The 15,064-nt window shown below is 46.3% G+C and overlaps 1 protein-coding gene across 6 annotated transcripts in view; it reads left to right on the plus strand.

Annotated features, from left to right (window-relative positions):
* The window catches only part of OXR1 (oxidation resistance 1), an 864,461-nt gene that overhangs the window by 687,418 nt on the left and 161,979 nt on the right, over positions 1–15,064 (plus strand). For all 6 annotated transcript variants that reach the window (XM_063924310.1, XM_063924313.1, XM_063924311.1 and 3 more), the window contains one exon: positions 14,608–14,690. In XM_063924310.1, coding sequence (XP_063780380.1) covers positions 14,608–14,690 — 83 coding nt within the window. The remainder of the gene's footprint in view (positions 1–14,607; positions 14,691–15,064) is intronic.

Genomic DNA, 15,064 nt, shown 5'->3' on the forward strand with positions numbered 1-15,064 from the left:
ACAGGGAGAAGTACTGACGTCGCCTGCGCCGTACTGTCTCCAACGCTGATCAGGACCTGAAAGTGGTTGAGCGCCGAGCACCAGATGGGTGATTTAACACTCTCCCACAACGACAACAGCTACATACATACATGCTGCCATTACGTGGACCCGCTTCACCGTGATCTGGAGCTGATGCTGGTCCGTACACATAACGGCCGGAGCATGCACCTTAATACATCTTCCCCTGTGTGCTAAACAAAGTCTCCCCACAGAGAATGTGTGCTAAGTAAAAAGACAACGTAATTCTTTTTGAACACTTTATTTACATCAAATAAATGATAATTAGTTGCATTCTTTTCTACCTAAGTGTTGTCCCTCTCTGGGCTCCCAGAGGAGAGTGTCAGCGCTCACTGCAGAGGGACTTTTTGAACTCCCTGTAGTAGTTTCATTCTTTCTCATTGTTTGGAAAATCCTTACGTTCCACAATTCCCCCCCCCCCCCCCCCCCCGTATTTAAAGATGAATGGCAACTGGCTTTCCGCTGTGTGCTGGACAGTCTGTCGCAGCTTGCAGAGTTATTTTCTCCTCTTTGCTCTCGGCCGTGCTTTCACAGCATGCTGCCCTGGGTGGCCTTGTGTTCGCCAGGGGAATAAATAGTACCTTTCTAAAGTGTGTAGATGGAGACGGCTCTCCGAAGGTGATTTCTGATTGCTGTCAGGTTGTCTGCGCATTTCTCACAAATGTTTGTCTCAGGTGGAGGATCGGAGATATCAGCTTGTCTCTGCTTTGTACATTATGGCAGAAAGATGCTGAAAGCAGTGACCTGCGGGGAGGTACGGAACACTGTGCTGCTTCTGCTGGGACACCTGACCTCCTCCTTCCCTTTCCTAGCAGCAGTCACGCTGACACTCTGTGTGCCAGGCAGCCTTAACAGCAGGGGCGTAGGGTGAGCTATTTCTGCAGCGTGGCTGGCATTGCAGGTAGCATGGGGGGAGGGGGGTGCATATCTGAAATGTGACTGGCAGGACAATACTGGTGGGGGCATGGATAAACCGGGGCACTTGGAATGACAAGAGTTCTCTTAGGGTGTGTACACACGGTGAGATATTTTCTTTCGATTTTTGACTATATAGTCAAAATCGCAAGAAAAGTTAGTGCAGATTGCAAGGTGAAAGTCACCTTGCGATCGATCCCGATGCGCGGTCCCGCCAGGTCGGCATCGCAAGAAAAGATAGACTGTGCAGACAAGTCAATACTTGCTAGATCGGTGTACTATCTAGTTCATCTCACATGTCAGTGACATCTCACATAAGCCAAAAATCGTAAGAACACATAGGGGTATATGCAATTACCAGCGAATCGCGGCAATTTTTCGCCCGTTGTTTAATTCAACACAATTCGACCGTCGAATTCCGGCAAGTGGGTGCCGAAATTCAACATATTCAATAAAAAACGGATTTGACAGTCCTGCTGTCGAAAAACGGCTGATTTGACGGATTTTGATCCGATTTTTAAAAAACGGGAAAAAAACCCCCAAAAAATTGCGTGGGGTCCCCCCTCCAAAGCATAACCTGCCTCGGGCTCTTCGAGCCGGTCCTGGTTCTAAAAATCCGGGGACAAAACTGACAGGGGATCCCCCGTATTTTTAAAACCAGCACCGGGCTCTGCGCCTGGTGCTGGTGCAAAAAATACGGGGGACAAAAAGAGTAGGGGTCCCCCATATTTTTTACACCAGCATCTGGCTCCACTAGCTGGACAGATAATGCCACAGCCGGGGGTCACTTTTATACAGCGCCCTGCGGCCGTGGCATTAAATATCCAACTAGTCACCCCTGGCTGGGGTACCCTGGGGGAGTGGGGACCCCTTCAATCAAGGGGCCCCCCCCCCCAGCCACCCAAGGGCCAGGGGTGAAGCCCGAGGCTGTCGACCCCCCCCCCCCCCCCCCCATCCAAGGGGGGGCTGATAGCCTTGAGAAAATTAACAGAATATTGTTTTTTCCAGTAGTACTAAAAGTCCCAGAAAGCCTCCCCCGCAAGCTGGTACTTGGAGAACCACAAGTACCAGCATGCGGGAGAAAAACGGGCCCGCTGGTACCTGTAGTTCTACTGGGAAAAAAATACCCAAATAAAAACAGGACACGCACACCGTGAGAGTAAAACTTTATTTCACACATGTCGACACACACACATTCTTACCTATGTTCACATGCCGACCTTTGTCCACTTGTCCAAGTAGAATCCACGGTGTACCTGTGAATAAAATTATACTCACCTCAATCCAGTGTCTGGATCTTTTAAAATAATCCTCGTACTTGGCAAAAAAAAAAAAACGAACACCCGAACCAGGCGGACTGAAAGGGATCCCATGTTTACACATTCCATTTAAAAAATAAAAAATAAAAAAAATAATATTTTTAAAAATATATAAATAATACTTGTGCCTCCAAAATAGACAAACCAAGTACCTAATCCCTTCTAATATAAATAGATATGCTATTACCAATAAAAAAAAACATGTTTTTAAATTTTTTTATTAGATTCCGCCAGCAAAGTGTGGCGGATTGAAAATGACGAATTTACTGTCTAAAACAGGGGTGTCAAAGACAAGGCCCGCGGGCCAAATCCGGCCCGCCAGACCTCGTCTGATGGCCCGCGGTGCCGCCGCCATGAAACCCCCTTCTCCCGAGTGCCCAGCTCGGGGGGTCGGGGTTTCGCGGAATGACGCGATTGCGTCGTGACGTCACGGCGCAAACGCGTCATTCAACGAAACCCCGTCGGAGGAGGGAGAAGGGAGCCGCGCAGACGAGGAGGGAGAGGCGGCTGAAGAGCGGCGAGAACCGCTTCAAATGTAAGTCAGCCCCTCTCCCTTCCTCTCTCTCTCTCTCTCTCTCCCTCCTTCCACCACCTGCCGCAATGTGTAAAATGGGGACCTGTGCCTGCCACAATGTGTAAAATGGGGACCTGTGCCTGCCACAATGTGTAAAATGGGGACCTGTGCCTGCCACAATGTGTAAAATGGGGACCTGTACCTGCCGCTATGTGTAAAATGGGGACCTGTGCCTGCCGCAATGTGTAAAATGGGGACCTGTGCTTGCCGCAATGTGTAAAATGGGGACCTGTGCACTATAAAAGGGGGCACATGGCTGGGCACTATAAAAGGGGGCACATGGCTGGGCACTTTAAAAGGGGGCAGATGGCTGGGCACATATAAGGCAGGTGGAGCGGTAAATTTTGGATAGACCTACAGATACAACCGGCCCTTTGATGGGGACCAAACTGCTGATGCGGCCCCCGATGAATTTGAGTTTGACACCCCTGGTCTAAAAGCACTGTTGTCGAATTTACAAACTTTAATTGAATATACTTTTGTCGAATTGCCGCATTTGTACCAATGCAGAAATGTCGAATTTGACAAATGTCGAATTTCAAAAAGTCGAATTTGGAAAGTCCGTTTTTTTTGACAAAGTACTGAATTGCATTGTCAAATTTTTTTTGGGGGCGAAAATGTCCCGTTTTTCGACATTTTCGGGAATTCGACCGCAATTGCATATACCCCATAGTCCATATCTCAAGAAAAGTTAGTCAAAATCTGTGCTATCTGGGCTCCAGGAAGTTCAAGGGAAATCGCACGTGAAATTCAGGCATAGCAAGGATCTCACCGTGTGTACACACCCTTTAGTAATAGTAAAGTTTATATATGCAAATTATTATTCAGCTAGCTTATATTATTTTGGAATGACGGCAATGCAGATCTTTAATGAAAAATATGGATGCATCCTACAAATCCAGTATTTCTCGTTTTCAGTGGATGTCTGAAGTTTCGGAGGTTTTTACTCTCCATAAGAAGATTATACGGATTTATCTGCTTGCGACATTTGAAATGTTTGAGCATTCAGTGTTCCTTCAGTGGTTTTTTTTTTATTGTAGTATATACTGTAGCAGTGATTTTGATTTTTAAACTCGTGGCACACTAAACAAGATTTTAAAATTTGCCAAGGCACAGCATCCGTTTTTGTAATCAAATATAATACACATAATAACAAATAATATTTAATATATGTTGATATTTGTTGTTATTTCTCTTAAAATGAGTAGAAATAAATAGGTTTTACTTACATAAGAATATCAGTTGAAAATCTGTGCTTGGTGATGTCTCACAGCATAATTATACACACATGTCCCCCATTGTAATTCCACACACCTGCCCCCACAGCGTAATTATACACACATGTCCCCATAGTAATGCACACACCTGCGTCCCCATAGTAATGCCACACACATGCCCCTCCCTTATATTTCCACACACCTGCCACCCATAGTAATGCCACACACATGCCCCTCCCTTATATTTCCACACACCACCTCCCCCCCCTTATACCCCTTTCACACCAGATATGCAGGGGTCTTACCCGGGAATACGGTCCCTGGATCATGCAGGGACATTCCCGGGTAAGACCCCTTGCATACCGCAGTCAGTAGCCCGGCATATTGCCGGGTTGCTGATGTCAGCGGTGACGCGGCGGGGGCGGCGCAAGAGATCACATGATCTCCAAGCGCCGCCTGCTACATAGAAAGTGAACAGGAGCCGGGGCGCATTGACCCGGCTCCCGTTCACACAGAGCAGGTTCCCGGGAGGATCCCGGGACCAACCCTGGTCGATTGCAGGGTCGAAATGCCAGGGCAGGAATCCCGGGATTTTGACCCTGTACCCTTTCACACCGAGAAATTTCCCGGGTTGGTGCGCGTTCATGTGCAATAACCCAGGAAATTTTGGGCTGTGTGAAAGGGGTATTAGTAATTCCACACACCTAGCCCTCCCTAGTAATGCCACACACTGCCCCCCCACCCCTAGTAATGCCACACACATGCCGCTCATATTTGCACACACCAGCTTCTCCCCTTAGTAACTCCACACACCTAGCCCTCCCTAGTAATGTCACACACCGCGCCCCCTAGTAATGCCACACACATGCCCCTCATATTTCCACACACCAGCCCCCCCCCCCCTTAGTAATTCCACACACCTGCACCCAGCTCCCACAATAATTTGTCATGCTTTAATAAATGTGAAATCTCAGTGAGGAGTGCTGGGACCTCACCAGGCAGCGCAGAGCAGTGTGTGAGTGGGCGGGCAGGAATGCGACATGCGGCGCGTGACCTATGACTCGCCATAGGTCACGGGCCGGCTGTCGCGGAACGTTAGTGAAGCGCTGGACGAGCAGCCTTACATATCTGGCTGCCGGGCGGCTGCTGCGGGACTGTCTGGCGGGCGGCGATCTGGCTGGCGGCGGTGGCAGGGCTGGCTGACTGGCGGCGGGTCTGTGCAGCAGGCGGCGACACACCTAGCAACTGGTCGCGGCACACTAGATGAAAAAGGCTGGTGTATAGTGTTTATTATAATGTTCTCATTGTGACTGCACATTGTTTAAACGCTTTATTGCATGGTAACGACTATTAATCCCGGGGAGGGTCCAGGATTAATTGCACTTCAGCAAGATTTCAGTGTGTGATTGTAAAGTCCGATTATGGACCCTGTTCAGGTTGGATTGCTCATTTTGCTAAAATGCAGTTGCTGCGATCAAATAGCTGCTGCCCAAAAATAGAGAAAAACCGCCCATTGCAGAAATTGAGAACACATCGCAATGTGTGTTCTGCTCGCATAACCATACGCAGTTACCGGAACATCGAAGAGTTCTGTGCCAGGCATGGACATCCACAATTTGACATACGCAAGAGGCTGGAAGTGGTCATCGCTGACGTCGGAGACCCACCCGAAAAATGCCTTCCCGCGCCAGCGTTTTTCAAACACATCCACAAAACGCTATGTTTCCTCCCCTAAACGCTGGCTTCCTGTAATTCAGATTGTGATTGCATTGAAGCACAATACGCTTGCAGAAATAATTGCTAATCGCACTGCGCGTACGCACCCTCGAACGTTCGATAATCGTCCAGATCGCGTTTTCTCAAATTTTGCAAACCAACCTGAATAGGGTATTATGTCCTATGAGAACCTGTTGCTTGCGGCACTCATGCGGCTTATTAAAAAGAGATGTCCACCTTCATACAACGTGTTGTAATAAGCGTTTATATCGCACACCATTGTGTAAGTACCATAGGGGTCGATTCAATTCACTGACAGTTGAATAGCACCGGGAGTTAGCTCCCGTCGCTATTCAATTCAGCTCAAGTTAAGTCGGCGAAGGCCCGTTCTCCCGGACTTAACAGGTTGCATTGTCGGGAGAACGGGCATTCTCCGACTTAACTCCCCGCCGCGATGCTGTTTTCCGTCAGAATCAGCCTCGCACCGGCCGCGTGGCAGCACTTTTGTCGGATTTCTTCTCTCATGCCCCGGGGGTGAGAGAAGAATTCCCGACAATTGAGGGTCACTTGTCGCTGTATTGAATAGCGCCGGGAGCTAATTCCCGGCGCTATTCAACTGTCAGTGAATTGAATCGGCCCCTAGCCTTGTACACATTAACCTTCCAAAAAAGCCCACTAATAGTGAAGTCATACCTTGTACTTTACCCTCTGTAAAAGCGAGGACAAAGTCTCCTTGCGGCATAATGTACTAAAGTGACACTCATGAATCAAAGCCAGAATTGATCCAAAGCAAACTGCTGTCAGGAAGTGTGTGCGTCTGGGTTCCGGTGGTGAGACGCTCGGTAAGATCATGTCTATAAGGACACCCTTTCCTACAGTCTTCTGTTTGACAAGGGAGACCTATTTCTCTGTTAAAGAGGAAGAAAGTGGGCAGCCTCGTATAGGTCTAGTTTTGGGGAAATAAAAGCAGGATGTATTTGAAAAAAAAAGAAAAATTGTGGTTTAAAAATTAAAAAAATTAGTGCAACATTTTACATGCCCTGGCGCTGGTATTCTACTTTTGTTTTCGATATTATTACACTTGCAGCAAGTGAAAATTGGGTTTGCTAGATCCCTTACATAAACAGTACGTAAAGGAACTCTGAATTCACTGTGCTGGTCTAGAGCGTTGAATTAGTTCTGCTTACTGCCTTGTGTCATATACTTATTAAAATTTGTGTAAGTACCTGTATATATGTGTAGGGCAGTGATGTGAGGCAGAGCCTTTCCTGTCATATGAACATATATGCCAGAGGTTTGACTATATAAAGTATATGAAAAATACAAATAATATATTAGAAATATCATCTTTACATTATTCCAATAATTTCTATAGTCAAAACTCTGTTGTAAAAAGTCTGACAGGTGAGGCGGTGCCTCCCTGCTTATCTTGTCTGCACATCTCTGATCAAAACTCACCAAATTTCCAGCAGTATTTACTGCTGCACCTGTGTATAATGCCAACATGTATATACTGCTGCACCTGTGTATAATGCCCACATGTATATACTGCTGCACCTGTGTATAATGCCCACATGTATATACTGCTGCACCTGTGTATAATGCCAACATGTATATACTGCTGCACCTGTGTATAATGCCCACATGTATATACTGCTGCACCTGTGTATAATGCCCACATGTATATACTGCTGCACCTGTGTATAATGCCCACATGTATATACTGCTGCACCTGTGTATAATGCCCACATGAATGGCTCATATATTGGGGTAAATTTACTAAGGTGGGAGTTTTTTTAGAACTGGTTATGTTGCCAATAGCAACCAGTCAGATTGTTTCTATTATCTTCTAGAAGCAGCTAGATAAATGTTAAGTAGAATCTGATTGGTTACTATAGGCAACATCACCAGTTCTAAAAAAAAACAAAAAACTCCCACCTTTGTAAATTTACCCCATTGTGTGTAAATCTGGCTCTGGTACTAGACAGTCCCAGATGCATCATCGCTTGGAAAGTGATAAAATGGAGAGTAAAAAAAGTACCAGCCAATCAGCTCCTGCCATTTTTCAAACACAGCCTGTGACATGGCACTTAGGAGCTGATTGGCTGGTACTTCTTCATTTTCCATTTTATCACTTTGCAACCGATGATGCGTCTAGCTCACTTTAGTGCCTCCTGAGCCATTTACCTCACCGCACGTTCCCGGTGTAGGGTTGTATCTGAGCCACAGATGTAGAGCAGTGCCCCTTGTTGTACAGGCTACCACCTCTTCTTATCTGAATAGGTGGTATCAGAAAGCTAACTCTGTCTGTCTATCGTGTGTGTTCTAAAGAATTGTATGTTTTATTATGTTGTTTAGGTCAATAAATGTTTATAAATTTACACAGGTTTACGGTAAGTCTATACAGTAGAACTAATACCAGTCTTACATCATCACAGTATATTCTAAATTTTACCTAAAAATAATAATTTTAGAAAGAAGCAAATTTATATTTTTAAATAATTTTTGTACATATTTTTCCGTTCTTTTGCTCCCTGTGGGACTTCTGCAGTGTTGGCCTGAGCATGCTTACCTGTAGCCAGATCGAAGGCATCTTTGTGGGCCAGTTGCCCCTATCCGTGTGCTTGGTTTAGCACCACTCACCATCATCGGGCACACTTGCACCAACCTTATTCTTGGCGCAGAAGATGCTTCTGAAAACAGGCGCATTTACACTTCCGTACAACTCTGTGAATCCCGCGGGTCCATTCACATTGACATGCCCCACCTGAGCATTGTCTAGGTGAGCACTGAGCACATCCTGTTACAGCCCAGTTACACCCATTCATTCACTGAATTGCGTACTCTGCATTGCCCATACTTGCGTACTGTAAGCTCGATTTGGATCAAGCGCAGTACAAAAAAATTGCTCACAAACAGATGTGTACGGAACTCTGCATCAGCCTCTGTATGTGCAGGTGCTGGGAACAATGGGGGTCATTCCGAGTTGATCGTACGTAGCAACATTTTGCTGCTCGTGCGATCAACTAGACGCCGCCTATGGGGGAGTGTATTTTAGCACAGCAGGACTGCGATCGCTTGTGCAGCCCTGCTATGCTAAAAAAGTTTTGTGCAAAACAAGACCAGCCCTGCAATTACTTACCCTGTGCGATGGATCCAGCGATGAAGGTCCCGGAATTGACGTCCGACAACCGCCCTCCAGACGCCTGGACACGCCTGCGTTCGGATCTCCACGCACGGAAAACGGTGAGTATCCGCCCCGGAACGCCTCCACGCTGTCAATCTTCTTGCGATCGAGCTAGCGATCACTTTCTTCTGGTCGTTGCCCAGCGATGGCTGTCACTGGGCAACGACGCGCCTGCGCATGCGAGCGCCGCGCATGCGTATTTCCGACCAGTTGGCACGCAGCGTGCGAAAGGGTCGGAATGACCCCCAATATATTTATTAGCATTGTTGCAACTTTAACCCATTTGCTGTGAGCACTTTTCAATATAAAGTCTATATAACCTGTGTCATTCCTTGCGCTTCTCCGGCCTTCAAGAAGCTAGCCACGGTGACTACTCTGTCCATTCCTCTGTGACAGGGAGCCGAGGCCTCCCTAACATACAGTAATCACGCAGCAGGCAGCGTACTCCCCTCCTGCACTGTGCGGGTCATTCTGACCCGATCGCACGCTGCAGTTTTTTGCAACGTAGCGATCTGGTCAGAACCACGCATGCGCCGGTGACCCAGTGCGCCGGCGCATGGCCGCCCATTGTTGCGCTACGATCGCCTCTGCCTGATTGACAGGCAGAGGCGGTTGATGGGAGGGAGTGGGCGAAACGGCGGTGTTTTGCCGCTGTTTCGTGGGCGCGTTCCGGCCAACGCCGGCGTGGCCGGATCGTGCGGGGAGTGGCCCGCAGCGGCTGCGTGACTTCACACGCAGATGCTGCGGTCCGGGGAGCGATGAGTAGCTCCCGGCCAGCACGCTAAAGCTGCGCTGGCTGGGAACTACTTTTGAAGTGCAAAGACATCGCCGCTGTGCGATGCCTTTGCACTTCTGCGGGGGGGGGGGGGGGGGGGGGGGGTGGGCGGCACTGACATGCGGGGTGGACCTAGCCTTGTGCTGGGCGTCCCCCTGCATGTCTGAGTTCTTGATCGTAGCTGTGCTAAATGTATGAGTGTAAAGTGTTTGGGGTAAATTTATTAAAGCTTCTTAAACTGAAAAGTGGTGATGTTGTCCATAGCAACCATTCAGATTCTGTCTATCATTCTCTAGGATGCAGTAGAGAAATGATAGACAGACAGAATCTGGTTGCTACAGGCAACATCACAACTTTTCAACTTTAGAAGCTTTAGTAAATTTACCCCTTAGGGGTATATTCAATTAGTGGCAAATTTTTTCGACAGTCGGAAAATCGGCACTAATTTGACCTCTGTGTATTCAATGGCGGGCGTTTTCGCACGTTTTTTAATTCATTTTCGCCAATGGCCTTTTTTTTTTTTTTTTTGTCATTGAATTGGCATAAGCGAAAACAGAACCAAAAACAGTCAAACGCATGAAAATTTGACAAAAGCACGTGTATCGGCAGCGAATTTGCCAAATCACGTGGATTGCGAAAGTGCGGATTTTTCGACAAGTCGAAAAAACGGCACGGGCATTGAGTAGATGGAATGTAAATTCCACCTAAAAATGGGCGAAAAGTGCAAAAACGGCACTAATTGAATATCCCTGTTTAAGGCGCCGGAGTTGCTCTTTCTCCAGTATCGGCCCTGATGAAAATAATCCTTGAGTTTTGAGTACAAAATGCTGCTCAATGTAAATTCTCGTTAAACTTTCTATTTTATGTTTATGGTCGTGCTGTGATTATAAAGATCGGCATCTGTTTTGAGCAACATTTGTCTATCTTTTGCTAGTTTTTCTCCTCCTCCTTCCCTCCATGTTGCAGAATAATTGTCCATAATTGAAAGTATTTTAGGGTGCATCATATGCACTAAAGTTAAAGCCTTTAATTGTTTGTTTATCCCGCACACTCGAGCCGTACACTTGGCTGACCCGAAAGTGTTGTGTGCTCTTTAATTGCCTCGTGCTTTCTCCTCTCTCCTGATAATAACTGTATTTCATTATCGTCTGATCTCCTTGAAACCCAAACTGCTCCTTCAGGAAGAATTAGACGAGCACTTTGCCAACTATAATAAAAAATGCACGACATGCAGAAAGATATTGTGAGAGGCTCCTAATCTGATTTCCTGAAAGTAGCACTTGGTGTTTTATGGGGATGGGAAGGAACGTCCTGCATGTTAGTGTCCGGAATACACTGGTCTGAGCACAGATTTAGATGGAATATTTGCAAAGAAGTGACTGACGTTGAGTGGTAGAGTAGTACTGTTATTATTTTATTCTATTTTAATTACATTTATAGGGATCTTCCATAGGGGCCTATGCATCAAAAGTTTTTGGAAAAGTGCTGTCTGATTTCAATTAAATGAACAGGCCTGCACAACGTGCGTCTAGTTAAGATTGCACACTGGTGGACCCGAGACAATCGGCGCTGTAATTACCCATTGCAGGAGCAGCTGAGATATACCGGCATTGCTAGATGACCTCCCATCCGCCAGACAAAACGCCCGTCTGCTCGGACCAGTTAATGGGGTCATGCTCAACCAGTGAAAGGTAGAGGTGCCCAATACTGATTCTGTTGCCTCTACTTGTCATTGGTTAAACATGACAAATGAGCAGCCCAGTGGTTAACATTGTTTACCACTCACAATGCTAAGGTCATAGCTTTCATTTGGACCAGAGCCGTATCTGGGTAGAGTTTGCATGTTTTCCCTGTGTTGGAAATAAAACCAGAATCTATATAAGTGCGCAATAAAACCTGTGTGGCAATTAGAGACGTTCCACCTTGCTTCAGTTTAAATGATGTCTGCATATGAAGGAAATTGTCCCACATTGGCACCTCCCTGGTTACAAGGGTTCTTAAATCGTTCATAGACACCAGACAGTATCACGTGGTGGCAGCACCTTGTAGATCTTTCTACCTTACCTGAGGCAGGTGGGTTATGTGGGCTTTGCAGTCTTTGCAGGCTTTCAGTGAGATGCTTTTTTTAAATATCTTCTTTGAAGTCTGATTCCAGTGTATTTGTCATTTTATATTAAATTGCTTGCATCACTAGAAGGTTTTGCACTGTTAGATGTCCTTTTTCCATTTTGCATATGATATCCAATGATGCATGACCCCAATGAAAGCTATAGAGACGAAATCTCCTTGTGGCATTTGTGGCATCTCCCCCGTGTTGACATAGGTGCCCCGAATTCTTTATACAGCCTGAAAACCTACTGGAAAGCTAATTGGCTTCTGTCAAAATGGACCATTTTTGACCCAGGCTGGGTGTGTAATTGTAACCAGTAAGAGGACTGCAAAGACGAACATTTTTAGAAGGTCACATATGGCCTCTGGTGTCGATCATTGATTACAGTTTTTTATTTTAATAAGTTACTTTACAAAATGTTGTAGCGCTGGGCTTGTCCTGAATGATATTGCACGACAGAACGCTAGTGTGTTTATGGCACCAACATAGTCTGCACTGCTTTAGGGTCAGGAACACAATAATAAAGCATGACTGCTTAGTGGCAACACTCATTAAGATAAGAGCGCCCCGTTTCCAATGTGTGTGTATATATACTGTACAGTATGACGTTTTCCTGGAATCCATAATGCTTATTGTATCTAGGCAAGGTCACCTCCATTTACAAATGCATTGTGTTTTCCTCTCTGTAACAGAGGCCTTTGGCTCATACTTCTGCTAACCAAATAACAGCAGAGCAAGTGTCATTTACACAAACCGCCTCTGAAATGACACATCGGACTGTGCTTTGTATACAGTTTTCCAGCAATAGGAATGTGGCTGCACCCACTCAGAAGCACTTCTGTAAGTTTCTAGTGAACTATAGATACACACGGCCACTGAGCTAGCCCAGGCGACCGAGCCGAATGCACTCTGGCTCTCTCTGCTCCTTGGGTTTCTCAGTGAAGGAATCCACAAACATCTGCACAGTTAAGGGGCCTACACACTGGGCGATGTTTTCGACCAGCAATATTATCGATGGTCGATTTTACTTACACACTGGACGATATCGATGGTCAATTAGGACAATATGGGGTATATTCAACTGAAGTCGAAAGCTGCCGTCTGTCGAAAAGAAGGCAGTTTTCGACTTTTTAAGGTTGAATCGTGATTTGAACTATTCAATATAACCCAAAATTTTTCGACAAGTCGATGAATTCGACTTGACCAAAAGCACGTGGATAGGCGGAATAGCTGCCGATCCACGTGCTTGTGTCGAAAACTGACCCAAAACCAACAGGATTTGGCCCCCTTTTCGACCATCTCAGTCCGACATAAAAAAATGTCAGACTGAGATGTGGGACCCAGAGGAGGAGAAAGGGGAAAGCCGCAGGGAGACGGGGGACAGCCGCGGGCATATAGGGGAGATCAGCGCTGCAGCAGGATGTCGCACAGCTGCGCCGCTCTCTGCAGCTTCCACCCGGCTCCAGCAAGTGAGGTCACGCTTGCTGGAGCCGGGTGGACACTGCCGTGAGGTCGGGCGGCTGTGTGACATCCTCCTGCAGCGCTACTGTAGCGCCGATCTCCTCCGTCTGCTGGCGGCTGTCCCCGCAGCTCCCCCGCCCCCCCCCCCCTTTTCCCCCCTTCCTCCTCTGGGTCCCTCATCTCAAATCGACTTGAAAAAGTCGAATTGAGATGAGATTGAATAAGGGTTGTCGGATCCATGCCGACAAATGCATGTCGGAATGGATCTGACACTAATTGAATATACCCCAATATGTGAGTACATACATCTATATCGTCCAAATTGACTGGCATGTATCAACAATGATGAGCGATTGCGGGCAGGCGCATCGTTCATCGTTGATGCATCCACATATACGAATATTGTTCATATTTTTCAAGATATTGCCTAGTGTGTAGGCCCCTTTAGGAGAACCGCCGGTTTAGCATGCGACAACTATCATTCATGCACATCATAGGCTCGCAGTACTGGAGTTGTGTTATAGACGATGATAGCAGAGGGCTCCATCCAAAATGCAGATGAGCGTCACAGATTGCAAACTTACAAACCATTTGGAAACAGTAAAAAAAAAAAAGTTCTCTATCTTCATTATTCCATAGTTGTTTAATAATGAGGTCAAGTTGGTGACATCTATTTTAACACGCCCAAAATAAGCGGGTGAGAAAAACATATGGTTAGGGGTGAGATGTTGTCTTGACCTGGACAAATACAATGTCATACTATTGGCCAGGGATCCAGCTGCGCAAATGTGTCTGCGGGCAGGAAAATAGACTAGTAAGCAGAGATGGATATATAGCGCCTAAATACTTCTTACTGCAATTAATTACGGTCCATTTTGATTCGGCTAGACTATAAATCATGTCTTACGTGCTCTAGATAGGATGCACTTATTTAATGTTGTTGTTTTTTTAGAATATATTTTTGTGTGCCAATGAGAATTGTGTTTACGTGCTCCTTTGTGCATGTGCATCGTGCTTGCTATCTTGTTCTAGATTGTAGGATGCACAGGCGAAGCAAACGTTGTCACAGTACTTTTTTATATTGATAAAAAAAAAAAAAATCCTTAACGCAGGCAGGCAGCTGTATTCCTGTTAGACTGAAGCTCCGGTTACAGAGAGCAAGCTGTATGACTGGGGAAATAGATGTCTGCCTGCCGAGCTGTACTCAGCAGCCTGTGACCATCCTGACGGAGGAACATGAATCTAACACACACTCGCACTCCTTATCCCTCAGATACCGGCCAGAGGAAGACCCTAGAGAAGAAAGATGGGCGGCGAATGTCCTTCCAGAAGCCAAAGGGGACCACAGAGTATACCGTAAGCTTTTGTTTCTTTGCACTTTTTCCTCTGCCTTGTGTTTTCCAGCTGGCAACGGCTAACGCTCTTGTCTCTCACTTGCTTCTGTGTATTGTGTTGCGCGTTTTAATGAAAGAAGCTTTAAATGCTAATTTGCTGTATTCAGAAAGTGCTATAGTCAAGAGTCCACGTTGTATGTGTGTCCGTGTTTTTGGCAAAGGTTGAGCGATGAAAGTCTACCTTGACCTTGCCTTCACACATAACCGTACATTCACTGTCTGGTCATTGATCTGAAGCGTAAAGGTTACAGCTTCCCTTTCCCCAGCACATCGACACAGGGAACGTTACTGACTGCTATGTTCTTCAAATGACCCTCAAAACCCTCGCTGCAGTCG

This window comes from Pseudophryne corroboree, chromosome 5 (assembly GCF_028390025.1).
Source record: "Pseudophryne corroboree isolate aPseCor3 chromosome 5, aPseCor3.hap2, whole genome shotgun sequence".
In the NCBI taxonomy this organism is placed as follows: domain Eukaryota; kingdom Metazoa; phylum Chordata; class Amphibia; order Anura; family Myobatrachidae; genus Pseudophryne; species Pseudophryne corroboree.